Raw genomic sequence first — 27,736 nt, 5'->3', positions numbered from 1 at the left:
CTTGTCAGAAGTGAGCTGTCTTAGTCCATTGTGAGCTGCTGTTACAGCACACCACAGTCAGGGTGATTTAGAATGAACAGGACTTCATTGGCCCACAGTTCTGGAGGTCAGGAAGTCACATATAGAGGGACCACATCTGGCGAGGGCCTTCTTGCTGTGTCCTCACATAGCGGAAGGCATCGCATGGTGAGAAGGAGCGGGAGAGAAGTTGACTGCTGCCATCCTGTCATCAAGAGCCCACTCCCACCCTAAGGAGCCCGCTCCCATCGTAGCTGCATTCACCCATCCAGGAAGGCAGAGCCTGGTGACCTAATCACCTCCTGAAGATCCCACCTCTCAACACGGTTGCATTGAGGATTCAGTTTCCAACACATGACTTTTGGGGAGACACATTCAAACCCTAGCACATTCTGTCCCAGCCCCCAAATTCATGTCCTTCTCACATACAGTTTACATTCACTCCATCCGGTACCCGCATCACCTCAAAAGTTCAAAGTCCAGAGTCTCACCCAAATCAGGTACTGATGAGACTTAGGCTCAAATTATCTATCTTGAAGCAAATCCCTGTCCAGCTGTGAGCTTGGGGAATGAAACAAGCCTCATGCTTCCAAACTACATGGTGATGGGGAGAGGGACAGGTTCCCATTCCAAAAGAGAGGCATGAAGAAAGGGGTAGCAGCCCCGAGGAAGTTCAAAACCCCACAGGACGAACCTTTCTAGAATAATCTTTCACTTGGTGTGCCACCTCCTGGGCACACTGGATGGAGGCGGCCCCAGGGCCTCAGGCAGCACTGCTCATACAGCTTTGCACAGCAGGTCTCAGGAGTTGGAGCCTCGTCCTTGCTGCCCTCCCAGGCTGGCGCTGTATGCTGGTGACGCTACAGTCCTAGAGTCTCAATGGTGCCTCCACTTCCATAGATCCACCAGGTGTCATCCCAGGGAACTCTCTGCAGAGCCTCTGCCCCTGTGGCTGGTTTCTGCGCGGGACCCCAGGCTGTCCATGCCACCCTTTGACCTCTAGGTGGAGGGCACCATGGCCGCAGTTCCTGCCTTCCTTCCCTGCAGCTGCAGGATAATCAGTACCCATGGGTGTCGCCGAGGCCACACCCACACCCTCCAGAGCTGAGCCAGAGCTGCCCCTGGGCCTGCTGGAGCCTTGGCTGGGCGGCTGACGTGTGCTGTGTCACAATGTGAGGAGCGGACACTTGAAGGGGTGCAGGACAGGGAATGCTGAGTTCCTGGGTACCTCTTTGAAAATGTGGTCCCCCAGGTCCTAGCTTGCCTCAAAGATCTCTGGCTGCCTCGGGGTCATTCTCCATTGTCTTGTTGAGTAGCACCTGGTTCCCATCTGTCAGAGCAAGTCCCTTGAGGAACGGTCGCCCTGAAGTCGTCATGGAACACGGAGGACTCTTGGGGCGTTGGGGGTGCCTGACCCTGGCGTTGCCAGGTCAGAAGTGGAGAGAGGAATCCCGCCCTGGGGAAGGGGTCGGAAGTGGGGGTCTCAGGGCAGGGAGCCCCATCCTGCAGGGAGCCGCTCCCACTGCTGCCTTCACAGCTGTCCACATTGCCTTTCCCAGGGCTCAGGCTGACCCAAGAGCCAGGAGGCCCTGTCCCCATTGGGGTTAGAGTGAGGCCTGAGTGTGCTTGAGGCAGATGGGCCCTGTGGTGAGGTGAGGGCCAGAGGAGGAGGGCTGAGTGGGCAGGTGGACATGGCAGGGTTTCCCATGGGTTCTGGGCTGTGCGTGCATGGGAGGATGCACCTCTTACCTGGAGGGAGGCGGGGTCTGGAGGTTGCAGCCCCGGGGCCTGACGGTGGTCCTGGCTGGGGACAGAAGTTCAGCCTGGAGCTGGGGCACCTATTTTTCCCTCATCCTTCCTAAATCCACCCGATTCCCCTTGTCCTGGCATCCACCTCCTCCCTCAAGTGGCTTTGGCCTGGCGGACCTGCCTGGCACTCCCCTGTGGGGTGATGCAGGGAGCCTGGTGGTCTCGGCTCCTTTTCCTCATCTCGGCGTCTTCAGGTGCTTCTCGTGGCGCTGGTCTTGCAGGAGCCTGTGTCTGTCACTGGCCGCTGGCCCGGGTTGCTCTTCTGCCAGCGAGTGCCGGGAGGACAGCCACTGAGGCCCCACCACAGGCCCCCTTTGCAGTCTGTGCTCGTGACTCCCCAGGACAGCAGGAGCTGAGCCAGGGCCTCTTGTGCATGCAGCTGAAGGCCGTCCACACGACTGGGGTCTGGGGTGTCGGGAGGGATGGGCTGCGGTCTCAGACGCCCTCTCTCTGTCTCCCCAGGGCATGCTCATCGAGGGCCCGCCTGGCCCAGAAGGCCCCGCGGTGAGTATCCGGCTTTCTCCTGTGACTTGCAGAAGGTGCTCTTGGTGGGGTGGGGTTGGTGACACCCCTTATGTCTCCTGGATGGAAAAGAGGGGGGGCTCTCCACTTTTGCAGATCCCCTGGGAGCCAGCGCTATCCCACCCCCACCTCTGCCTTGGTTGGCCAGTTGGAACTCGGACCTTGCCCTGCGGCCCCATCTTCTAACTGCCCCAACTTTATTTTTAATTCTAGGGTCTTCCCGGACCTCCAGGAACCATGGGTCCCACTGGCCAAGTCGGGGACCCTGGAGAAAGGGTAAGAGGTTGACTGTGTTTCCTGAGATCACACAAGGTGTGGGGCTGCCCACGCCTCCTCTCCACACTGTGACCCGAGCTGTCCCTGTCTGTGGAGGTGACCCAGAGACTTGTGTCTTCAAATCCCCCCTCACCCAGGCACTCCTCACACCAGCCCCGTTTAGATGTTTCTGGGGCTGAACTGTGGCTATGGGGAGAGTGGGGCCCCTCGGGGCCCAGGGAGCCTGCCAGTGCTCAGCCCAGACGGTGGCCTCAGGACCCTGCAGTTGCCCAGCAAACGGCCGCAGCAGCAGTAACCACAGCGGATGGCTCCGGGGCCTTTCCCACTCCTCGCCCCCGGGCAGCCACACCACGTGGAATTGGCCGCCCCCCTTGCTGGGTTTGGGAACTTCCTTGGTCTGGGTTGCACCTGGCTCACAGGCTCAGAGGCATCCTCAGGTGTCCCTCGCCGCGGGAGGAGATGGAGGGAGCGCTGCTCCCTGGCCGCCGCGATTTCCTTCTGACACCTGGTGGGTGCTCTGAGTACTGCGGCCTCCTGTTGTCCGGTGGGGCGGGAGTTTTCTCTTCCTGCTGTTGGAATGAATGTGGATTTGAGTGCAGAAGGACTAAGAACTGATTCCCGGACAGCTGGGTTGTGGGTGGGAGAAACAAGGGCTGCGTGCGGGTGTTCGCGGGTGTTCACGCCAGGGCCCTGCCTGCTGTCCGGGGCAGAGTGAGGACCTTGTGGGTGTTGTGGTGGGTGGGTGCAGGGCAGGGTCTGGGCGTGTGAGAAGGTGGCTTGTAATGTCAGAGCGCAGTGGCTAGGGATGCTTCCCAGGTTACTGCACGGGGAGGCGTTTGGGGAGTGTCTTGTGCAGTGCCTGGTGGCTTTGCAGCAGTGCTCAGGAAAGGCGGGCCAGGGCCCAGGACAGTAAGTCCTGGCCTTGGACCTGGAGGTTCTTACAGGTGCTCAGTATCCCTGGAAAGCTGGGGAGGGGCAGGACAGGTGAGGTCAGGCAGCAGGACGCAGGGGCAGGCGGCGGCAGCCTTCTTGGGAGCAAGAGCCGAGCCAGTGGGGATGCTTGCTTGGGGAGGAGATGGGAGCACTGAGGCCGGCCTTTGGAGGAGAAGGATTCAGGTCAGCTATGCGGGAGGAGGTTGTTATCGTTCTGTGTGGCCGGGTGACCTCTGAGGGCAGTACGCATCAGATTGGGCCACACAGTAAGATTCTCTGCCACGTTGGCTTTTCACGGTCAGGGATTTGGTGGCCCAGAAGAAGCGGGTCTTGCTCCATGGCAAGGGCCGTGGCAGGAAACGGAGCTGGGTGGGGGCTTGGCTGGCCTCTGGAGCACAAAGCTTTCACAGCATCCCCGGCCTGGCAGCCACATCTCCAAAACTCCAGACAGGCAACAGCGAGTGGCCGCTGCTCTTACCCAGCCAGGACCGGCATGGCTGGAGCTCTGTGCTGGGGGCTGCAGCCACCCCAGCTCGCTCTGGAGACCCCTCCCCCCAGATTCGCGTGAGATGGGGTGACGGCCAAGCTCCCCCTCCACAGAGCTGCCTGCGGATGGGCCCACAGGTGTGGCTGGGTTCGTATGCAAAGGAGAGTGCATTGCATGGCACTGGGAGCTGTTTTCTCTCCCAGATGTAGGACAGGGTGGTACCCACAGGGCACAGATGCCGGTTGACACACAGGGCACCCAGATGCTGACTGACACTGCCTCAGTGGTGTTCCACGGCTCTGTCCTCCTTCTATCCATCCAGCATACAGATTTGTACTAAGTGCCTGCAGGGCTGGGCACTGGTCTAGCCTGGGGATCTCAATGGTGTGAACCACAGGGATGCTGGTTCACACCTCACCACGCGGTCCCTGCCTTTGGGCTGATCCTGGCTTGGGAGTCACTGGTGGGTGGCCCTGCCAGTGCCCTGTGACACCGTGACCAACCCAGCTGCCGTGGAGGAGCCAAGGGCCCTGACTGGAGAGTATCGTTGGTTTAGGAGCTGGTCCTCCTCAAACTCACATCAGGGCCCAGGAGCATGAGGAGCATGAGGACTGGGGTCATGAGGACTGGGGTCATGAGGACTGGGGTCATGAGGACTGAGGTCATGAGGACTGGGGTCATGAGGACTGAGGTCATGAGGACTGGGGTCATGAGGACTGGGGTCATGAGGACTGAGGTCATGAGGACTGGGGTCATGAGGACTGAGGTCATGAGGACTGAGGTCATGAGGAGCATGAGGAGCATGAGGACTGGGGTCATGAGGAGCATGAGGACTGGGGTCATGAGGAGCATGAGGACTGGGGTCATGAGGAGCATGAGGACTGGGGTCATGAGGACTGGGGTCATGAGGACTGAGGTCATGAGGACTGGGGTCATGAGGAGCATGAGGAGCATGAGGACTGAGGTCATGAGGAGCATGAGGAGCATGAGGACTGGGGTCATGAGGAGCATGAGGACTGGGGTCATGAGGACTGGGGTCATGAGGACTGAGGTCATGAGGACTGAGGTCATGAGGACTGGGGTCATGAGGACTGAGGTCATGAGGAGCATGAGGAGCATGAGGACTGGGGTCATGAGGACTGAGGTCATGAGGACTGAGGTCATGAGGACTGGGGTCATGAGGACTGAGGTCATGAGGAGCATGAGGAGCATAAGGACTGAGGTCATGAGGAGCATGAGGAGCATGAGGACTGGGGTCATGAGGAGCATGAGGACTGGGGTCATGAGGAGCATGAGGACTGGGGTCATGAGGACTGGGGTCATGAGGACTGAGGTCATGAGGACTGGGGTCATGAGGACTGAGGTCATGAGGACTGGGGTCATGAGGACTGGGGTCATGAGGCCTGAGGTCATGAGGACTGAGGTCATGAGGACTGGGGTCATGAGGACTGAGGTCATGAGGACTGGGGTCATGAGGACTGGGGTCATGAGGACTGAGGTCATGAGGACTGGGGTCATGAGGACTGAGGTCATGAGGACTGAGGTCATGAGGACTGGGGTCATGAGGACTGAGGTCATGAGGACTGGGGTCATGAGGACTGAGGTCATGAGGAGCATGAGGACTGAGGTCATGAGGACTGAGGTCATGAGGACTGAGGTTGGGGTTGGCAGAGGAACCAACTCCTCCAGGGTCTGCCATCCGTGGAGTCAGAGGAGAGACCTGGAGCCCACCGGCCTCCCCAGGGCCCTTCCTGTGAGAGGGGTGCTGGTTCCAGGAGCTGAGAGCTGCCCACCCCTCTGGGTCCAGCTCCGGCCAGCCTTGTTCAGGAAGCCATCCCTGCTCACAGCTCAGCGCCCTCTTGATGTCCAGATCTTGCTCGATGCCCGCTAATCAGCTGTGAAAGATCACTGGCTATGGGGTGGGGCCCTGCAGTGCAGCCTGCGGTGGGCCGGGCTCAGGTGCCTGTGCGGCGGAGAAACAACATTGTCTCTGCCCTCGGAGGTTGAGCATCTGGGGCCTCCAAAAGACAGATTAACAAGAGAAGAGGCATACGATTTTAACACTTTTAATCTTCTATGCACGGGGGCTTCACAGACAAGAAGTAAAAACCAAAAAAAGTGCTTGGGTTCGGGAGCATATATACCATTTTAACAAGCGGCAATAGGATGTGGAGAAGTGGCTAGACCAAGGAAAAGGGGGTTTGGGCTTCGAGAGGTGACAGATGGTGGGCAAGTGACTAGGAACTCCGTGGAGGAACGAATGGAAGATTAAGGTTATCTTGGCAAAGTCTGTTGATGCAGATTCACTGGGGGCTGGCCTCCGTCTCAGGTGATAAGGGGCACTCTCCAAATCCTGATACAGAAGCAGAGGCAGGAGGGTGGGGTGGGAGGAGGGGGTAATGCCCTGCTTTTAGGCAGAAGGGGGGAGGTAAGAGAACTCTTCTTGCATCCATCGATTCTTATTTGGCTTCAGCAGAAAATAGTCGTTCTGCAGGGGAGTGGCGTGCTCTGTCCCCTCCGTCTGCTTGGCCTCCTGTGCCTCTGTCTGGGAGGGCCTTTTCCCTGGGGTCTGGAAGAGCCCTCTTCTCCCTGCCACTCCCAACCTCCCGCCTTGGGGTTCCCCAGCCCTTCCTCCCTTCCCCAAGGGCCGTCTAGCCGGGACTGGTTTGTGCCTTTTCTTCCTCACTGGATGGTGAGTTCCTCAAGACAGGCCTCACTTCTGTGCCCTTCCTCACACCCTGCTCCCTGTGGGCAGCCGTGGGCAGCCGTGGCAATTGGCTGGGAGCCGTCTGTGCACCTGTGCCGTGGCATCCCACTGGGCATCATGCAGCCCTGACCAGCTGCTGAAGCCCACACCCTGTGCCTCCACTGGCTGGCCCTGGGTGTTGCTTCCTTCACACACTCTGGTGGGCCCTGCACACTCTCCCGCTGCTCCCCTTGGATGACCTTCCATGCTGCATCTGCCTTCTAGCACCTCAAATCCTTTCTTGCTCTTGTGCCCACGGCTGCCCGCAGGGAGCAGAGTGCAAGGAGAGGCACAGAAGTGGGGCCTGCCTTAAGAAACTCACCATCCAGTGAGGAAGAAAAGGCACAGACCAGGCACGGTTAGACAGCAAGAATTAATTAGTAAAGGCATTGGAGGAAGAGCTGGGAATCCCGAGATGGGAGGTCTGGAGCGGCTGTGTCCGGGTGGAGAAGGGGCTCGAACCATCATCCCATCCAGTTTCCCTCAGGTGACTGGTGAGCAGGTGCACAGCTGGGGCAATGTGCTAAAGCCCGCAGGGAGATAGAGTTAGACCTGGGGTTGAACCCAGATCTCCTGTGGCAGAAGGAAGGTGGCCACTCTTACTTTGAGGTTCAGAGGAAACCCAAGAGAGCTGGGAGTCCTCAAGTGAGCTGCAGGCCAGGTGGCCGTTACTCAGCCCCTCTCTGGCCTGGGTTTCTTGTGGGTCTGGCTTCTGTGCCACCTGCCAGTGCGTTTCTGTAGGGGCTGACTCTTTTGCGTATCCGGGAATATAGTGAGATATCAGTGGGTCTGAAATCATGAGACTGTGCATTTGTGAAGGTTCCCTATGATGCCATGGTGGCAGTGCCGTGCCCCTGTGGGTCGCTGAGCAGTGTTTGCCCAGCGAAGCCCTTCCCTGGGCTCCTCGGGCAGGTGGGGGAAGGAGAGGGCTGGGGACCATCAGTAAAGATTCAGGCCCCAGTGAGTCCCGCCTTCCATGGACTTCCAGGGCCCACACCTGCTAGCCTCGATAGAAACACCCGGAAGGCAGGCGCCACCTCTGTGCTGCTTGTGAGCGCCCCCTACATCCATTCGCATGTGTGCCCCAGAGCTGGTGTCCACGGATATTTGTGCCTAAGAAATGTTCCCTGTGATCAGAGCGTCTTTGAGGCGAGTCCCTTCCTTTCCCTTCCCCATGTGCCTCTCCAAAAGCCTTGCACCCCAGGCACTCCTGTGTTTTAAGGCAGCTCCTGAATACCGTCCAGTGTTACTGTGGATTTGATTGCATTTTTCAGGATGCTGTGGCCAAACTCCTCCTGAATCTCCGTGGTCCACTGGAGAGTTTAACGTTTTCATCTAGAAATGAGCTTGCTTACCGTCTAATTGACTCGCGGGAGCGCCAGCTGGTGTTGACCAGCCGCTCATCTATTGCTCTTAAGATAGACTTCACACAGATCTTTCCACTTGCAGTATATTTATTACTTTTGGGTAAAGTAGTGATCTGCTTCTGGGTCTGTGGGCAGGTCCCACCTGCTGGGGGGCCTGGATCCTCCTCTGGGGAGCCCCAGGGATTCAGTATGCAGGTTTCTTTCCCAGCCACCTCAGGGTCAGAGTGGAGGCAGTTTCCCAAGCTTTCTCCAAATTGCCACACAGGGGCACCTCGCTCCCTGCACAGTGGGATGCATTTGATGCCTTGGGAGGAGGCCCCCACCCTTCAATGACCCCATTATGTGCAGAAGCAGCCTGGCAATAATGATGCTGCCCAGCGCTGTCTTATCAGCCCCTCCTGTCACTCAGCAGGGGCTCAAACCTTCTCCCCCTCTTTTTTATGTGTCCAGGATTAGCCTTCCCCATGGGATTTTGCGTGAGTGCATTTTCTGAGCCTTGAAAAGTTTCGTATGTAAGCCATGCCCTGAAAAACAGCAGTCACTACCTCCCAGCCAGAAAGTGTGGCTCACCTCTACCTAACAGGTTCTGGTGTGGTTTCCCCAGGACCAGCCTTGGGGTGATGCCCTGCTGTGCCATCCCCTCCCCATGGCCTGCTGGAGCTACACCCAGGGTGGGATAGGACACAGGCTAGATCACTGGCAACTTGACAAAGAGAGCAAGTCCACTCACGAGCACGCAGCTGCTGTCTGACTCCGAAGGAGTTAGCTTCGAGAAAAGCTGTGGGGAAGAAGCGAGCAGCATGGGATTCATTTGCTTTCCTGGCTCCCAGGCTCCTGTGGATGGGACACGCCAATCCAGTCCCTCCTTGTCTTTAGAAGTGTTCAGGACATCTTGGCAGAGCTGCTCAGAGAGGTTCACACACACACTCAAGCACACACGCTTGCACACTCACCCACACATGCACTCACATTCACATGCACTCATGCACACACACACTCATGCCTACGTGCACGCACTCATGCATACATGCCCACACACTCATGCATACATGCACACACTCAACCGTATATGCACACATGTACACACCCACACACGCACACACTCATGTGTACACGCACACTCACCTATACATACACGTATGCATGCACAGTCACCCACACCTGCACACTCATGCACACACCCATACATGCACACTCACACCCACACACGCACACATTCACATATACATGCATGCACACACACACATGCACACTCACCCACACCTGCACACACTCATGCACACACCCATACATGCACACACACCCACACATGCACACACATTCACATATACATGCATGCACACACACTTACACATGCACACTCACCCACACCTGCACACACGCTCATGCAGTCACCCAGACATGCACACAGGTACGCTCACACACATGCACACACATTCACACATGCATGCACACACCCATACATGCTCTCACACAGTTACACACACATGCACTCACACACCTGCACACACACTCATGCACATGCTCACTCATCCATGCACACACATACACCCACACATGTACACACACATTCACACACTCATGCATGCATGCGCACTCATCCATACACACGCACACACATTTACACACACATGCACTCACACACCTGCACACACACTCATGCACATATGCACACACCCAGGCGTGCACATGCACACACATACATCTACACACGCACGCATGCACTGTCTGGGTTCACCTCCACACGGCCCTTCCATGGAGGCTGGTCTGCAGGCTTGTGTGCCCGCATCCCCAGCAGCCTGGTGGTGAATGACTTCTGGCCATTTCGAGTCACATTTATCTTCAAAGCTTAGTCCCCTGAGGCCACTGATAGGAATCTGTCCAAGCCTCAGGTGCCCTACCAGGAGATCAGTGGGAACTGTGGGTTTCTCTGCTGTAGCCCTGGAGGCAGTGTGTGTCTCCCAAAGCGAGCTCAGTGTTGAAGATTCATTGGAGGGTATACATTATCATATGGAAAAGAAAATCAAGTACAGTTTGTGGAGAGAGAGGTGAAGGGAGCAAAGGCCTCGGGACGTTTCTAGAGTGAAGGGACAGCTGGCAGGAGCCGCATGAATGGCGCCAAGTGCACTATGCTGTAGGACCCCATGCAGGGCCTGCCAGGGTGTTCATCACGGTCAGTTAGTGGCAATGGCTGGGTGAGTCCAGGAGTCTTTCTCACGTGGGCCCCTTAAGGCCGCAGGTCTTACCCAGAGCCCCGATTATTGGTGGCCTATGGATAAAGAGCCCCTCCTGTGGATTTTCTGGTTGTTAGTTCTGGTTGAGGGGTGCGGTCTGAGGCATCAGGCCTCTTGATAGGGCCCCGCTTCCAGTCTTTTAGATGGGCCCTAGGGCTCCTGGAAGAGTGTCTGTCTAGCTCTTGGAAGGGGCTCAGTAGGAACCCTCTCAATGAACGAACGAAAGGTGGGTTCATTTCTTTGGGATCCTCGGACAATTGATGACCAACTTGGGGTTTAAAGCAACAGGAATGTCTTCTCTCTTAGTTCTGGAGGCCAGAAATCTGAAATCAAGGTGTAGGCAGGGCCGCACCCCCTCTGGAGGCTCCAGGTGAGGGTCTTCCTCACCTCTTCTGGCTCCTGGTGGCCACTGGCCGTCCTCTGCCCCCGTAGCTTGCTGGCGCATCTCTGCAGTCTCTGCCTCTGTCTTCACCCAGCCCTCCCCTGTGTCTCTGTCACTGCCTCCCCTCCTCTTCCCTTACAAGGACTCATCATTGGATTTGGGACCCAAGATCTCATCTCAAGATCCTCACTCCCATCCTCAAAGACCCCAAGTAAGGGCACAGTCACGTGTTTCAGGACCTGGATGTACCTTTGATGAGGGACCCTTCAGCCCACCGCGCGTGGTCATGCACGTGTTCTGCACAGCCAGGAGATGTCCAGCAGGAAGTGACCACTGAGAGCTTCTCCCGGGCCACTCCCGAGCTGGGCCTGCCCAGGGTCGGGCCTGGAAAGAACCACATGCACACAAAGGTTCTGGAGAGACGCCTGCACACTGCCCTCCTGCTCCAGCTCTTTCCAAGAGTGGAAGGGAGCTTTTCAACACAAAGCCTCCTGCAGGCCTACAGCTCCTCCCAAACCTGCCACCACCATGAAGAGAAAAGGCTCAGAGTTCTCTGCTCACCGCTTTGACCCAAATCCCAGCCTGGAAAGAGGCCTTGTGCCTCTCCCCTGAGGTTGAGCCGAGGGTCTCGTGGGGACAGTTTCACGTGCTGAATCTGCAGTGGCAGAGGGAGCCACTTTGTGAGGCATCTGGTCACCCAGCCACATCGTCTCTGTGCAAAGGACGTCTGGACGTCCTCAGAAAAGAAACCCTGTTAGATACCAGTGGTGCCTTCATTTGGAAGTAGGCACCTGATTTCTTCACCTGGTATAGGTATGACACTGAGAGCCCTGCTGCGCCAGGGCCTTCAGAACATTGCTGTTTGACCAAGTTAGGGCACTGATTTGGGGGCCAGCTAATGGAGTAACAGGAAAATACATGCAAATAGCAAAGGCAAGGTGGGATTTCGTATTTTGCCATATTTTGCCTGTGGCTGGAGCCAAGCAGCATCCGCATGACCTGTGTGTGGGCCTGCTGGAGCGTTCCCTTGGTGTCTGACACCTGCCTTGTCGCAGACAACAGCCACATCACTGGCCCGTGCTTTGTGTCATGAACATTGGAAATGTGACTTTGAGGTGTAGCCGTGTCTTTCAGCCCAGGGGTCAAAGTCTTTACGTTAGAGACCACAGGGCTTGGCAAAGGCTTGCTGACAGTGTTTCTAAGTGACAGCAAATGCAGGTTCATGTTGGTGGCCCTGAGGACTTGTGTCAAATTTGAACACTTCGGAAGGGTTCATGGGGGTGGCGACATTCTTTCCTTTCTTCTCCACACTGTCTCCTTCTTCTAGGACTTCACGTTATCCTTGTTCATCTACATTCCCATTCTTTGGAATTGTTCCGGGTGTCGGTGAGAGGCAGCATCAGAGGGAAGTTGCTTTCACAGCCTGGGGGTTGGATTTTCACCACCGTGGCTTAGAACACGCAGGAAGGATGCTGAAAAGAGGGTCTTTGGAAATGGACAGCAGTGGACGAGGAGTGGCCTTGAGGAGACTTCCTGGCTTCCTACAGCAACACCATGTGAGCAGGAGCATGCATGCACAGACACACATGCATACACATGCATTCCCACACAAATGTACACATGCATACACACATGCATTCACACACATGCACACACGTACACATTCATATGGACGTTCACACATCCACACACATACCTGCATATGCATGCATACATGTATTCACACACATGCATTCACACACACACATTCACACACATGCATCCATACACACATGCAGACACATGCACACATGCATCCATACACACATGCATCCACACACATGCATCCACACACATGCATTCATACATGCATTCATACACACATGCAGACACATGCACACATGCATTCACACATGCACACACAAACATGCATCCACACATGCACACACATGCATTCATACATTCCACACGTGCACACACATGCGTTCATGCATACATGCATTCACACACATGCACACCACATGCATTCATATGCACACCCACACACATGCACACACATGCCTTTACACGCACATGCACACACATGCATTGATAGTCACATACATGCACACACATGCATTCACACATTCACACACATGCACACACATACACTTACATCCACACATACATGCACACACACTTACACACATGCACTGCACAGACAGCAGCTTGTCCTTGGGAGATACTGACCCCAAATCTTAAATGCAGGGTTTGGTTTGGAATTGATTCCGACACAGGAATCTCAGCTGTAAGCGGCTATCAGGGTTGGATGTCAATGACAAAACCTGGGCAGCAAACATGTTCTGGATCTTTATTTTTTAAACACGATTTTTGTCTTCTGAGAGTGTTTTCCAAAATGGCAGTTGGGAGCAATTGGGCAGTATCCATTAGCAATTCAGAAATATACACATATATACATTCTTTGACACAGCAGCACTGCTTTGAGGGACTTACCTAGTAGAATATGTTAGCACGTCTGTCGGGCAGTGTTTGTCATAATGCAAACTAGAACCAATCTGACGTGCATCGGCAGAAGACGGGTTAAATAAACAAGGAGTCCATTGTGCCTGGGAGATGCAACAGATGTTGCCAAGGAGATCTACAGAGATAGGCCATGATTTCAAGAGCAAATTGCAGAATATTTAGGGACAGTATCATTAAAAAGAAAGAGACTGGGTGCGGCGGCTCATGCCTGTAATCCCAGCATTTTGGGAGCCCGAGGCGGGTGGATCACGAGGTCAGGAGTTCAAGACCAGCCTGGCCAAGATGGTGAAACCCCATCTCTACTAAAAATACAAAAGTTAGCCCACGCTGGTGGTGGACACCTGTAATCCCAGCTACTCGGGAGGCTGAGGCAGAGAATTGCTTGAACCCGGGAGGCGGAGGTTGCAGTGAGCTGAGATCTTACCACTGCACTCCAGCCTGGGCAACAGAGTGAGACTGTCTCAAAACAAAACAAAAAAAACAAAACTCTGAAGCCACACAGCCTCATAGTGATGAATGTGTTAGTTAGTGTGTCCAGCATGTGCGTCTTCATCTTTGCCTTTGCACTTACAGAACTTGAGCACTGGTTACATCCGGAGATGAAAAGGGACCTTTCACTTTCACTGTATAAATGTGTACCTTAAGCCATTTCACAAGAAATGGAGTTACTTCTGCAATAAAAAGCAACCAGTAAAGAAAAGGCAGGCAAGTTTAGGTTCAGGCCCAGATGGCTCCACGGGCTTCTGGATAGTTCCAGAAAAACCACTCAGGTTCTTGGTCTTTCTGTCTGGGAATTGGGAATCCATCATGGGTTTCCTGGCAGGGAGCGTCTCGCTCGGGTGGTGTGAACACACATGCTCAGTGTAGCTGTTGCTGATTCGGAAGACTGCAGCCAGCACCCATCCACTACACTGGAGTGTAACTGGAGTGTAGTTGGTGGAGGCTTTTCTCACTGGGGAGAGGGGGTTAAGCTCCAGTCTCTATGCAAGACAAGCCTCATCTACTTTAGGCCAGCTGAGAATCTGCTTGCTTTTGTGAAATAGCTTTGTGATCAAATATTATTTTGAAAATAAATCATCTTACTGGTTTTACATGCGTATAGTGGTCTGAAGCTGGCTGGAATTAGTCTAGAGAATCCAGTCCTAGGTATGTCCGTGTGGCCAGGTTGGCTGGGCGTGAGGAGGGCACTGTGTCGTTTACATATAAGTGGGTTCTTGAAGTTGCTGTGGCTGAGTGTGTGCTCTGCTGTGTTGCGTGTCCGTCCACGCAAGTGGCTGCTCCATCCCGTCTTCCATCTGAGCAGGCACAGGCGGCTCGCTCGGAGCCCATTAAGGACAAGTGCCCACTGGGCACAGGAGGCACTGGGCCTTGAGCCTGGAGTCTTTGTTTCCTGTTGGGTATGGAGACCTAAAAGGGGCGTTTCTGGAGCGACAAGAGCCTGACACTGCCTCCTCATCTTCGGGCTCCTTGTCTCTGCCTTGAGGCCCCAGAGGACGCCTGCTGGGTCTCTGGATTTCTCTACATCCAGCTCAGACCTCCCTCCCTTCTTATCCCTCCCTCCAAAGCCTTTCCGATCCTCAGCCCACAGCCGTGCCCCTCCCTTCTCCAGGTGGGGGTTTCTGAAACATTCCTGCCACGGGGTCTCACAGCTTCTGTGCGTGTCCAGTGCGTTTCCCGGGTGGGCCGCTTCTCCGACGCCCTCATTCTCGCTGCAGCCCAGCCCTGGCCTGGTTGCACTCTGACTTGTCTCTCTTGGCCCCTTGTCTTCAGGGCCCCCCTGGACGCCCAGGCCTTCCTGGGGCCGATGGCCTGCCTGGTCCTCCAGGAACCATGCTCATGCTGCCCGTGAGTACCCTCATCGGTCGGAGGTGGGGAGGCAGCTGGGGCAGGTGGGATCCAAACCAGACCCTCTGAGGCTGTGCTGTCACTGGAGAGGCCTGTGGGCCCCGTCTCAGTCTGCGGTCTTGCCTGGGTGCCACGTCACTGCTCCCAGAGTGACCCTTGTCTTACACTTGCAGTTCCGGTTTGGAGGTGGCGGCGATGCGGGCTCCAAAGGCCCCATGGTCTCAGCCCAGGAGTCCCAGGCGCAAGCCATTCTCCAGCAGGCCAGGGTGAGTAGTGCTGGGTCCCAAGAGGCCTGAAGGGGACAGAGCCCAGCCCCAGGGGCCAACAGGAGTGAGTGAGTCAGGCTCAGAGCCCAACTTGGAGGGAAGCAGCTGTCTTGATCCCAGAATGCCTGCTTGCCGGGGTCAGGAGCTGTGGGAGCGTCCAGTCCTCAGTGTCCAGTAGGGACCCCGAGAGCATGTCAGTGTCCAGTAGGGGCCCCGAGAGCATGTCACTGTCCAGTAGGGGCCCCGAGAGCATGTCACTGCCCAGTAGGGACCCCGAGAGCGTGTCACTGTCCAGTAGGGACCCCGAGAGCGTGTCACTGTCCAGTAGGGACCCCGAGAGCGTGTCACTGTCCAGTAGGGGCCCCGAGAGCGTGTCACTGCCCAGTAGGGACCCCGAGAGCGTGTCACTGCCCAGTAGGGGCCCCGAGAGCGTGTCACTGTCCAGTAGGGACCCCGAGAGCGTGTCACTGCCCAGTAGGGACCCCGAGAGCGTGTCACTGTCCAGTAGGGACCCCGAGAGCGTGTCACTGTCCAGTAGGGACCCCGAGAGCGTGTCACTGTCCAGTAGGGACCCCGAGAGCGTGTCACTGTCCAGTAGGGACCCCGAGAGCGTGTCACTCTCCAGTAGGGACCCCGAGATCATGGGGACTGTTTGGGGAGTTTCTCAGCAGTTCTTTGTCCATGCTGAGGGTCCGGGTTCTAACTTTACAAGGGGCTTCTGGGCCCCTGCACCTCTGACCCAGTCGGCCCACCTTCCACCGTTTGTGACCTTTGCCTCTGTGCTAGGCCCTCTGCTGGGATTCAGAAGTGGAGCTGGAAACCCACGTGGCTCCTGGAAGGGGCTGCCTGGGCTGGAGCTGGGCTCCTCTGGGAGAGAGCCCTTGGGCCCCAGAGCCCCTCACTGTCAGCCTGGGGGGTCCTAAGGAGCAGGGTCTGCAGAGGACCACTTGCCTCCCTATTGTGAAGTAGCTCATTAGTGGCCTGTGTTTTCTGTAGACTTGGCTCCGGATTGCTGATTGCCCACGATAGGTGTAAACACTGCCCCGTGGGGCGGGTGGGTGGGTGGGTAATCCTCCAGCGGAGTGCAAGAAAGCTGCTAAGTAATCCCTTGTTTGAGAAATATTTATGCAGCTCCCACAGCAGCCAGAGTAGATGTTAATGATCAGAGTGCTTAGGTAATTACAGGACAGCGTAAGCGCAGAGTCGTTACCATGGAGCAAATTGCCTGAATGGTGGAAGGTGGTGTGCAGCAAACCCCGCTACCTGCCACTGGGTTTATGGGCTTGGGCCTGCCTGGCTGGCCTTTTATCTTGTGTATTTTAATTGAAGCTAAATGGGTGATAGGCTATAAGATTTTATAATGCAAAACAAAATCTTCTAAAATTCAGATGACATCTGCCAGGGAAACAGAGTCACTTGGCAGCTGCAGAAGCGGCTCTGTGGGAAAGCGGTGGGCCCTGCACTGGTGCAGGTGGGGGCCCCATGCAGATGGGGCAGGTGGGTTCCTACCCTCCCAAAATACTTCCCCAGTGGCTGGGAGTGCTTGAAGCGCCTCCCATGTGAAATAAAATATGTCATGACTCAGCTTGAGCTCAGGTGTAAAATGTACTCCCTATGCCCAGAGTAAGAGGCTTATTTCTGACCTAGCCAAGGGTGATGGGCTGGGAGCAGGCCCTCTCTGTGTGGGCTAGAGAGACAGGAAGGAGGGATGGGGCCTATCCCCCAAGGGAGGAAACGGGGGCCCACTGGCTTGCACCTCTGCATGTCCCACGTCACTCCCGTGGATGCTGAGAGCCCCATTGAAGTCGGGGGGGGGGCCCTTGGGGAGTCATCAGACCTCCTTTTCCAGAGTCTCCTGTCCCTTCTCTGTCCAGTCTGCCCGTTCCCTCCTGCCACATCTCACGGCTCAGGCGCCAGCAAACCGGAGCACTGCTGCTGGGGCCCTGTCTCAGCGTGTCTCACTTTCCTTTGCAGTTGGCACTGAGGGGACCAGCTGGCCCGATGGGTCTCACAGGGAGACCTGGCCCTGTGGTAAGTCATTGGCAAATCTGAGAGCTGGGCGTGGTGTGGGGATTGGCCCACTGACTGTGTCCTTGGCGGACAGTGGCAGGTGGCCCTGGGATCCTGTGGACACAGAGCGGCCCTTGGTCCAGTGCCTGTTCCCAGGAGGGTGGCCAGGGGGACCGGGGGCCTCTCTCGGTGCTGCTCCAGCTCCCTTGTTGGTGGGGGGTGGGGATGGGTGACTGTGCCTCGAAGTCACTTGAGGGAGTTCAGCGGGGTAGAGCTGACATCAGCGATCCTGGGAAACAGCCTCCAACTCCATCCTGAATGGAAAGGAGCTGGCAGGAATCAGAGGAGGAGGCCCCTCCTCACCCCTGCATTGGAGTTCCAGGCTCCCCCTGCAGAGAACACGCTATGAGCTGTCACCAGAGGAGTGGCTCCTTGGAGGGATGGGGTCCTGCTGCAGCCAGGGGCCTGGGGAAGTCCCTCGCACAGGCTGTGACTTTGCCTTGTGGAGCAGGGGCCTCCATTGATCTTTACAGCCCTGTTCCAGAGTTGAAGATAACTAAGTGTGGGGCAGAGTGCAGGATTTCCAGCCTCACCCGCCCCCGCCCTGTGGCCTCAACTTAGCTCTCATCTGGGGTCCTCGATGCATGAGAAACATACAGTGTGTGCCCAGGGAGACTTGGGCTGCCAGTGTCAGGCACAGGGGCTGGGTTCCGGGGCCTCCGGGGAGGGGTGTGGGTTTGCAGGCACACAGAGGAGTTCAACACCACAGGGGCCCTCCTGGCTTTGCCACCTGCCACTGGGTCTGGGCTCGGTCCCCTCCACACAGGGCCTGACTCAGGGCTGGCCTCCCACATCTGGGGGATCTGGCCTTGAGGGGCCTGTAGCAGGTGCACACGCTGCTCGAAGCTTTGGGCTGTAATGGACCACGGTCAGGTTCACCCTGGAGAGAGAAACATCTCCAGGAGCTTTGTGGTGTTTGCGAGCCCCAACAACTAGAATTGCATTCCTGATTAGGAAGAGATCCAAACAACTGCATTTCCCCGCTCCTGGAAAGTCATCTTTCTTCCCCCTGGTTCTGTTCCAGGCAGACAGGTCGCGCTTTGTGTGCTGAGCACTGTGGCTGAAGCCCTGTCCCCTCCCCCTGCCCCCTCCCCTGCCACCCCCAGCCCTTCCTGTGTTCCCGAGTCCCCACCTTGAGCAGACATTAACACACACCATGTCTCCCTAGGGTCCCCCTGGAAGCGGAGGTTTGAAGGGCGAGCCGGGAGACGTGGGGCCTCAGGTATGTGGGATCCTTGCCTTCGCTGTCTGGTGGGCGCCTCCCGTTCTCCGGCGGCAGCGACGGCGAGCATGGAGGGACCCCAACTGCTGCATGTTTTCAAGGAAATTTGTGGGAATTGTCATTGCTTTACGCAGTGCTGAGGGTGGAGCACAAATGAACTCTGACACCTGCGGCAGAAATGAGCCGGCTGTATTCTGTCCCTGGCCTTCAGTCTGGGCAGCAGATCCGTGTCCCGTCCCCGAAGTGCCCACATGTTTGTGGCTTGGACAGCCAGGCATGGGCAGGGTCGATGAGCACGGGGACAAGGCTTTGCTCTTTCTCCTGAGAAAGGCGGACTCACCACTGACCCTTTGTCTCTTACCCCTGGCAGGGTCCTCGAGGTGTGCAAGGCCCGCCTGGTCCGGCCGGGAAGCCCGGAAGACGGGTGAGTGGTGCGAGTGTGTGTGGCTCAGTGACAGCAGCTTGGGCGCTGGAGGAGCCCAAATCTGGGGTGCGGGCACCCCCAACAGCCAGCTGGGCCGCATGAAGCCTGGTGGCTCCCCTTCTTGTGATGGGTGCGTCCATCCCCAAGGCTGCCTCTGAGCCAGCTGCCTGGGAGGGGCGCTCTGTGTCCTGGGCGCAGACACAGCGGACCAGGCCTCTTCCCTGGGCACATTCATTTAGTTTAATAAACCTTTCTAATTCAAGAAACTTCCCAGGCCCTTTGGGAGCAAATGTTAAGAAGACAAAACTATCAGCGGGCCTTATATATTTCGGGCAGCATTGGGACTCCAGAAATGGCCTGATTCGGGGGCATGGGCGGGCCTTCCTGCACCTCACCTGCTGTCTTGCCTCCTGGAATTTTCTGTCTGGTGCATGGTTCTCCTGGATGGAACTGGTTTGTTTGCACATGACCCTGGCTTCTAAAAGAGGACACACATTTCCCGAGTGCTGACCACCACCCAGACAGGCTGGGGCAGGCCCTGGGAGCCCAGACTGTGCTCTCAAAAGTGGACCTTTTCAACCAGCAGACCTTTCTGGTGAACGAGAGAAATTTCGGTGCAGGGTTGGATTTGTTTCAGTGTGGACCTCTTCCCAGTATGTTGTCTACCTAAGCTACCCTTGACTGCTATAGTCTGAGTCAACAAGGCAAAAATGGGTCCTTCCCTAGTGGTTCTGGATGCTCCTGACTTGGGGAGCAAGCTGTGGTTAGTGGGTAGAAATGACCCGATAAGCCGCAGTTTGGCAGGTCCGAGGGTCTATGCAGGGATCTGGGCATGAGACAGAAGCCTGGGCTGGATAATTCCAGGAGGATTAGCAGCTCTGGAATTGACTCTTGGTAGACAATTGGGCCATTTATTTGGATCTGATTCTGAAAAATGTTTTATTTCCTTAAGGTGTTTTTGTGTGTCTCCGTAAATCCTTCCCACCCAGTTTCACTAGAACTGGTTTCCTAGAGTGAGGTTAAAAACTGGAACAAGAGGAGACTCGGGAAATGCTGTCTAACATGGCCAGCTGCAGAGTTGCATGGTGTCGGGGCCATGCATATGCGTGTGTTTTAAGGCATTAAGTATGCCCAGAAGATCCGCTGCAGAAGAAAAGATGGTGGTGAGAGAGGGGCTTGATGCTGAGGGGTTGACTCCAAAGTGGTCTGAGCAGCCTCTTCAATTCTTTGCTAGCATTTCCTGCAAGGAACGCTCGCTTGTGGATTGTAGAAGCATCTGGGCGCTTTGCGGGGCTGAGTTGTGCTGTGAAATCCTGTGAAGTTTTCCGACAATCTTCCCTTGGTTTCTAAAAGTGTTTGGAAATCTAGAAAAGGCTCCCAGTGGGCCCCTCCATTTGCCCGGCAGGGCGATGTCTTTTTGGGGAGCAACGGGAGCACCGACTGTCTCCTTGGGGTGTGTTTGGATTTCTCTCTTTTTGCTTCTCGGCTGTTCTCTGGTGCCACCTTGTCTGTCTCCAGTGCTTTGAGACCCAAAGCTGCCACCCTCCAGATCTTCTCTCTGCTTGGTGGTGGGTTGGGGGCAAGGGCCTCATATGAGGAGGAGCCCCCGGAAAATGGAAGTGCAGGGTGGCAGCCCTCTGTACTCGCTGGCTGGGGTGCCTCATTGGTGTGGAGGTCTGGCTGGGTTTCATAGAGACCCTGTTCCCTTGCAGGGCTCTCCTGTGGTGAAGGTGGGGCCTGCACAGTGGGCCCCGGAAGGTCTAGGTCCCCTCTTCAGCCCCTTGGCCAGTCAGTTGGGCACCTTGTCCTTGACTGTGTCCATAGCTGGCCATCAGGAACGGGGCATCTGCTCACTGTGCAGATGCTGCCTCCCGTCGCTGTGTGGTCTGAGTGAGACCGGGCCTCACTTGGGGCCTGGGCCTCTTCCTTAGCCAAGTGGACAAACCAGATGTGTCCTTTCTCTCCTTCCTCTGACCTCCAAATGGTGGAAAGGAGCTGTGCTGTCTGTGATGTCAGCGGCCTGCACTCGCCTGAGTCCTAAATTCACGGTCCCCTAGACTGACGCAGCTCCTCCAGCCGGGTCTCCTCTGCCACACTGTGGCGTCTTCTCGAAGCCCAGGGGCGGTGGCGTGATCCCCCTTTGACAGTCTGGGATGACGTGGTCCAGAAGGACCAGCCCCGTGTGTTCCATCCGTTGGTGTGAGGCAGCCCTGTGTGTTCCATCCGTTGGTGTGAGGTGTGATCCCCCTTTGACAGTCTGGGATGACGTGGTCCAGAAGGACCAGCCCCGTGTGTTCCCTCCGTTGGTGTGAGGCGTGATCCCCCTTTGACAGTCTGGGATGACGTGGTCCAGAAGGACCAGCCCCGTGTGTTCCATCCGTTGGTGTGAGGCAGCCCTGTGTGTTCCATCCGTTGGTGTGAGGTGTGATCCCCCTTTGACAGTCTGGGATGACGTGGTCCAGAAGGACCAGCCCCGTGTGTTCCCTCCGTTGGTGTGAGGCAGCCCTGTGTGTTCCATCCGTTGGTGTGAGGTGTGATCCCCCTTTGACAGTCTGGGATGACGTGGTCCAGAAGGACCAGCCCCGTGTGTTCCATCCGTTGGTGTGAGGCAGCCCTGTGTGTTCCATCCGTTGGTGTGAGGTGTGATCCCCCTTTGACAGTCTGGGATGACGTGGTCCAGAAGGACCAGCCCCGTGTGTTCCCTCCGTTGGTGTGAGGCGTGATCCCCCTTTGACAGTCTGGGATGACGTGGTCCAGAAGGACCAGCCCCGTGTGTTCCATCCGTTGGTGTGAGGCAGCCCTGTGTGTTCCATCCGTTGGTGTGAGGTGTGATCCCCCTTTGACAGTCTGGGATGACGTGGTCCAGAAGGACCAGCCCCGTGTGTTCCATCCGTTGGTGTGAGGCAGCCCTGTGTGTTCCATCCGTTGGTGTGAGGTGTGATCCCCCTTTGACAGTCTGGGATGACGTGGTCCAGAAGGACCAGCCCCGTGTGTTCCCTCCGTTGGTGTGAGGCGTGATCCCCCTTTGACAGTCTGGGATGACGTGGTCCGGAAGGACCAGCCGCGTGTGTTCCATCCGTTGGTGTGAGGCAGCCCTGTGTGTTCCATCCGTTGGTGTGAGGTGTGATCCCCCTTTGACAGTCTGGGATGACGTGGTCCAGAAGGACCAGCCCCGTGTGTTCCCTCCGTTGGTGTGAGGCGTGATCCCCCTTTGACAGTCTGGGATGACGTGGTCCGGAAAGACCAGCCCCGTGTGTTCATCCGTTGGTGTGAGGCAGCCCTGTGTGTTCCATCCGTTGGTGTGAGGTGTGATCCCCCTTTGACAGTCTGGGATGACGTGGTCCAGAAGGACCAGCCCCGTGTGTTCCATCCGTTGGTGTGAGGCAGCCCTGTGTGTTCCATCCGTTGGTGTGAGGTGTGATCCCCCTTTGACAGTCTGGGATGACGTGGTCCAGAAGGACCAGCCCCGTGTGTTCCCTCCGTTGGTGTGAGGCGTGATCCCCCTTTGACAGTCTGGGATGACGTGGTCCAGAAGGACCAGCCCCGTGTGTTCCATCCGTTGGTGTGAGGCAGCCCTGTGTGTTCCATCCGTTGGTGTGAGGTGTGATCCCCCTTTGACAGTCTGGGATGACGTGGTCCAGAAGGACCAGCCCCGTGTGTTCCCTCCGTTGGTGTGAGGCAGCCCTGTGTGTTCCATCCGTTGGTGTGAGGTGTGATCCCCCTTTGACAGTCTGGGATGACGTGGTCCAGAAGGACCAGCCCCGTGTGTTCCATCCGTTGGTGTGAGGCAGCCCTGTGTGTTCCATCCGTTGGTGTGAGGTGTGATCCCCCTTTGACAGTCTGGGATGACGTGGTCCAGAAGGACCAGCCCCGTGTGTTCCCTCCGTTGGTGTGAGGCGTGATCCCCCTTTGACAGTCTGGGATGACGTGGTCCGGAAGGACCAGCCGCGTGTGTTCCATCCGTTGGTGTGAGGCAGCCCTGTGTGTTCCATCCGTTGGTGTGAGGTGTGATCCCCCTTTGACAGTCTGGGATGACGTGGTCCAGAAGGACCAGCCCCGTGTGTTCCCTCCGTTGGTGTGAGGCGTGATCCCCCTTTGACAGTCTGGGATGACGTGGTCCAGAAGGACCAGCCCCGTGTGTTCCATCCGTTGGTGTGAGGCAGCCCTGTGTGTTCCATCCGTTGGTGTGAGGTGTGATCCCCCTTTGACAGTCTGGGATGACGTGGTCCAGAAGGACCAGCCCCGTGTGTTCCCTCCGTTGGTGTGAGGCGTGATCCCCCTTTGACAGTCTGGGATGACGTGGTCCGGAAAGACCAGCCCCGTGTGTTCATCCGTTGGTGTGAGGCACAGAACAGCCCCGCCCGGGCTCCTGGATCTGGGTCCTCGCAGCAGCCTGGCCACTCGGGCTGTGACCTTGGGGGTGGACACGGCTTCGGTGGAACGCTCAACTTGGTTTAGCGGAAAACCATGGCCCGGGGGTCTCAGTGAACCAGGGCTCTTTTGCATTGACGGTTTTGCCTCCTCTGTTCCAGGGTCGGGCTGGGAGTGATGGAGCCAGAGGAATGCCTGGACAAACTGGCCCCAAGGTAGGTCGCCCACCACCCTCCTGGTGCCCTGGCATCACTGTCATCCCTGGGGTCATGTCGATGATGCAACCAAAATGCTGGTTATGTGATGACTACGATTATGATGACAGGTGGCTCCGTCACTGGCATTTGACGTGAAGATAGGGTTGGTGGGTGAATTTCACCAGCAAGCGTGACAGTTGCAGTTCATTTTCATAAGGGAGAAATTTGCTCCCTTCCAGCAGTGGCAAGCAGGGATGGGGGTGGGATCCCGACTATGAAAACCATCTGTGGCTGTGCAGGTGACGAGGCACATGTAGGGCAGAGGCGGGGCATATGGCAAGTGCGGGGGCCAGGGGGTCTTGGCCAGTCGGGACTCCTGGGTGTTGTGGAGGTGAGTAGATGTTGCCCATGGCTAAAGGCGGGGCTGTGCGTGTGGCATGAACGAGCCTGCACCAGGCATGCACCAGCTGTTGCTGTTGCCACTCATGCCTGCCCGCTGCTGTGCTCAGTGTATCCACCCCTCTGCCCCAGCACTGCTGTGAGCATTGCCCTGGTCTTGGCTCACCCCTCCTCCTCACCTCTTGAAAGCATTTGTCCCAGGCCACGGGGGGCAGGGGAGATACTGACCTTTCGTGAAGAGTGCACCTGGGGACAGCAGCTGTGATTTGGAGATTGGAGACCGGGCACCAAAAAAATGCCAGGGCTCAACTACACCTGTTCCCTCTTAACGGGCGTGGATGAGCTCTGAAGTGCATCCCATCAGTCCCAAGCTAGTGAGGTGGCCTGGGGTGACAGGAGGAAATGCAGTCTTGTTGACTCTGTCTCAGAAGACCATGGTCTTCTTTCAACAACATGGCTGAAAGCCTAAAATGTCCCATCATCGACATCACCCCAGATGGTGTGCACACCCATGAGACAGGGCCCTGTTCCCGGGCTCCAGGGCATGCAGAAGAGGGGCCGGCCAGAGTGCCAGGATGCCTGAGGGTAGCCAGTGCTGGCCCGTCCACCAATGGGTACGCGTACCTCCTGAGCGCGGGCAGCCCCTCGGCACCGTGGATACAGCTGCGAGCGGACACACCGGGACCCTGCTCTCCTGGAGCCTCCCTGGGGTGGGGGAGATCAGCAGCAGACACTCACACACACGGGAAACTGTGGCGGTCGCTGAAATACCGCATGACTAAGGACCCGTCGGGGCCTGGGACTTGGGGACGAAAGTCATCTCCCCCTTTGCAGCCCATGTTCATGTTTGCGGGGGAAGAGGCTGAGATTGTAGATGCAAAGTGGGGGCCTATGGGGAGAGGGCTGGCCGGTGGGGTTCAGGGTGCATAGATGCTGTGTGAAACATGGTCCAAGGCGGGGCGGCCATCACTTGGTGGACAGCAAGGCAGGGTGTCCGCGTGTGCAGGGTGGCGTCTGAGGCAGCCTTTCTGTCCTTTTTGCAGGGTGACCGGGGTTTCGATGGCCTGGCTGGGTTGCCAGGCGAGAAGGGCCACAGGGTGAGTATTTCCTCTGTAAGACACGGGCGTGACGATGGGCAGCAGAGGTGTCTCTCGGGAGGCCCTTCTCCTTCCAGGCAGCCTCAGATTTCCTGTGGGGTCAGGTCTCCGCCATCCCAACAGTCACTATACAAACCTTACGGGAGTCAGCAATGGCAGTCAGCCCCAAGATGATGTCTTTGTTGATGGGTGGCCAGCCCAAAGGAATTGGAGCTCTTATCTACAGTTTGTGACAAGTGAGCCAGATGGGCCTACCCACCTGAGGCGCGTGAAGGGGGCAGGGAAGGAGCCCTTCCTTTTGGAGATCTGTTTAATGGAGTCCTTTAACATTTCAGGAAATCCAAGCAGCTGCCATTTCGGGGCGGCCAAGGACACTTTGCAATATTAAAGTGGTGGTCCCAAGGGGGTGGGGACAATCTCAAGTGGCCATGTGGAGACCAGGTCACCAAAACATGCCAGGTGTCCCCCTGTTCCCTGTTAATGGGCGTGGATGAATTTGAAAGTGTGTCCCGTGAGTCCCGAGCTAGTGCAGTGACCTGGGGGTCTTCCTGGCTGCGCCGTTTCTATGTGGTTGTTGGAGAACACAGATGCGGCCGCTTTGGATAAACGGCAACAGCCAAGCCCCTCGAATCTTGAATCTGTCTCAATAGACTGTGGTCTTCTTTCAATAACAACGTGATGGAAAGCCTACGATCTCCTGCCCTGTTGAGGAGGCGTGGTGGGGAAGGCTCGCCCTGGCCGCCCGCTCTGCTTTCTCAGCCCATTTGGGGGCCTGACATGAGGGCTCTTCACAGCTTGTGGGGTGCTCCTTCTCTGACCTGCTTTCTGTGAAGCAGATTTCGCTGATGGCTCCTTTATATTTTAGCACACTGAGGACATACAGGCGCATGAGTATGAGTGCACACCCCCCATGCACACACACACCCACACACTCACACACACCACATACACCACACATGCGTGCACACACACACTCATACACACATGCACACACCACACATACACACACGCACCCACACACTCATACACACACACCACACATGCGCGTGCACACACACCCACACACTCATACACACACCACATACACCACACATGCGTGCACACACACTCATACACACATGCACACACACCTCACATGCGCACACACGGATACACACCCACACCCCCACACATACACATATGCACACAAGCACACACACCCCCACACTCATACACATATGTGCACACACACACCCCCACATTCATACATGCACACACACCACACGCACACATACACATACACACCCACACACCCCCACTCATACACATATGCACACACACACCCCCACTCATACATGCACACACAACCACACACTCATACACACACCAAATACACCACACATGCGTGCGCACACACATACACACATGCACACACCACATGCACACACACGCATACACCCACACACCCCCACACTCATACACATATGCACACACGCACACACACACCCACATTCATACACATATGCACACACACCACACATGCACACATACGCATACACACCCACACACACTCATACACACATGCACGCACACACACCCACATACACCCACACTCATACACACATGCACACACACCCACACACACTCATACACACATGCACACACGCACACACACCCACACTCATACACACATGCACACACACCCACACACACTCATACACACATGCACGCACACACCCCCACACTCATACACATGCACACACACACCCACACACTCATACACACATGCACGCACACACCCACTCATACACATGCACACATACACACACCACATACACCACACGTGCACACACACATACATGCACACACCACACACCCCCACAAATGCATACACACACCACAGACACCCACACACATATGCACACATACACACACCCATATACACACATGCACACACACCACACGCACACACGCATACACACCCCCATACACACCTCCCACTCATACACACATGCATACACACCACACATGCACACACACATACACACCCACACACCCCCACACTCATACACACACCCTCACAGACACATGCACACACACCACACATGCACACACACATACACAGACACACCCCCACACTCATACACTCATGCACACATCCACACACACACCACACATGCACACCCCCCACACTCATACATGCACACACACACCCACACACCCATACACACATGCACACACACCACACATGCACACACCCCCCACACTCATACACACATGAACACCACCTACACATGCACACACACGCATACACCCCCACACACCCCCATATGCATACACACATGCACACAGGCATACACACATGCACACCACCCACACATGCACACAGACGCATACATACCCACACACGCATACACACATGCACACACACGTACACACATGCACACACACATGCATACACACCTGCCACACACATACACACGTATACCACCCCAATACACACATACACATGTGCACACCAGCCACACACGCATACACACGTGCACAGGCTCCACACATACCCACACTCACACCCACATGCACACACATG

The 27,736-nt window shown here is 56.4% G+C and overlaps 1 protein-coding gene across 2 annotated transcripts in view; it reads left to right on the top strand.

The window, feature by feature from the left end:
• COL5A1 (collagen type V alpha 1 chain) overlaps positions 1 to 27,736 on the top strand; it is a 208,283-nt gene that overhangs the window by 96,023 nt on the left and 84,524 nt on the right. For both annotated transcript variants that reach the window (XM_034929444.4, XM_034929443.4), the window contains exons 10-18: positions 2,290 to 2,331; positions 2,563 to 2,625; positions 15,047 to 15,121; positions 15,295 to 15,387; positions 17,362 to 17,418; positions 18,626 to 18,679; positions 19,050 to 19,103; positions 23,636 to 23,689; positions 25,114 to 25,167. In XM_034929444.4, coding sequence (XP_034785335.2) covers positions 2,290 to 2,331; positions 2,563 to 2,625; positions 15,047 to 15,121; positions 15,295 to 15,387; positions 17,362 to 17,418; positions 18,626 to 18,679; positions 19,050 to 19,103; positions 23,636 to 23,689; positions 25,114 to 25,167 — 546 coding nt within the window. The remainder of the gene's footprint in view (positions 1 to 2,289; positions 2,332 to 2,562; positions 2,626 to 15,046; positions 15,122 to 15,294; positions 15,388 to 17,361; positions 17,419 to 18,625; positions 18,680 to 19,049; positions 19,104 to 23,635; positions 23,690 to 25,113; positions 25,168 to 27,736) is intronic.

The sequence above is a fragment of the Pan paniscus genome, chromosome 11, assembly GCF_029289425.2.
Source record: "Pan paniscus chromosome 11, NHGRI_mPanPan1-v2.0_pri, whole genome shotgun sequence".
Taxonomy (NCBI): domain Eukaryota; kingdom Metazoa; phylum Chordata; class Mammalia; order Primates; family Hominidae; genus Pan; species Pan paniscus.
The sequence above is the reverse complement of the archived record's forward strand: the minus strand, read 5'-3'. Positions and strand labels throughout refer to the sequence as shown.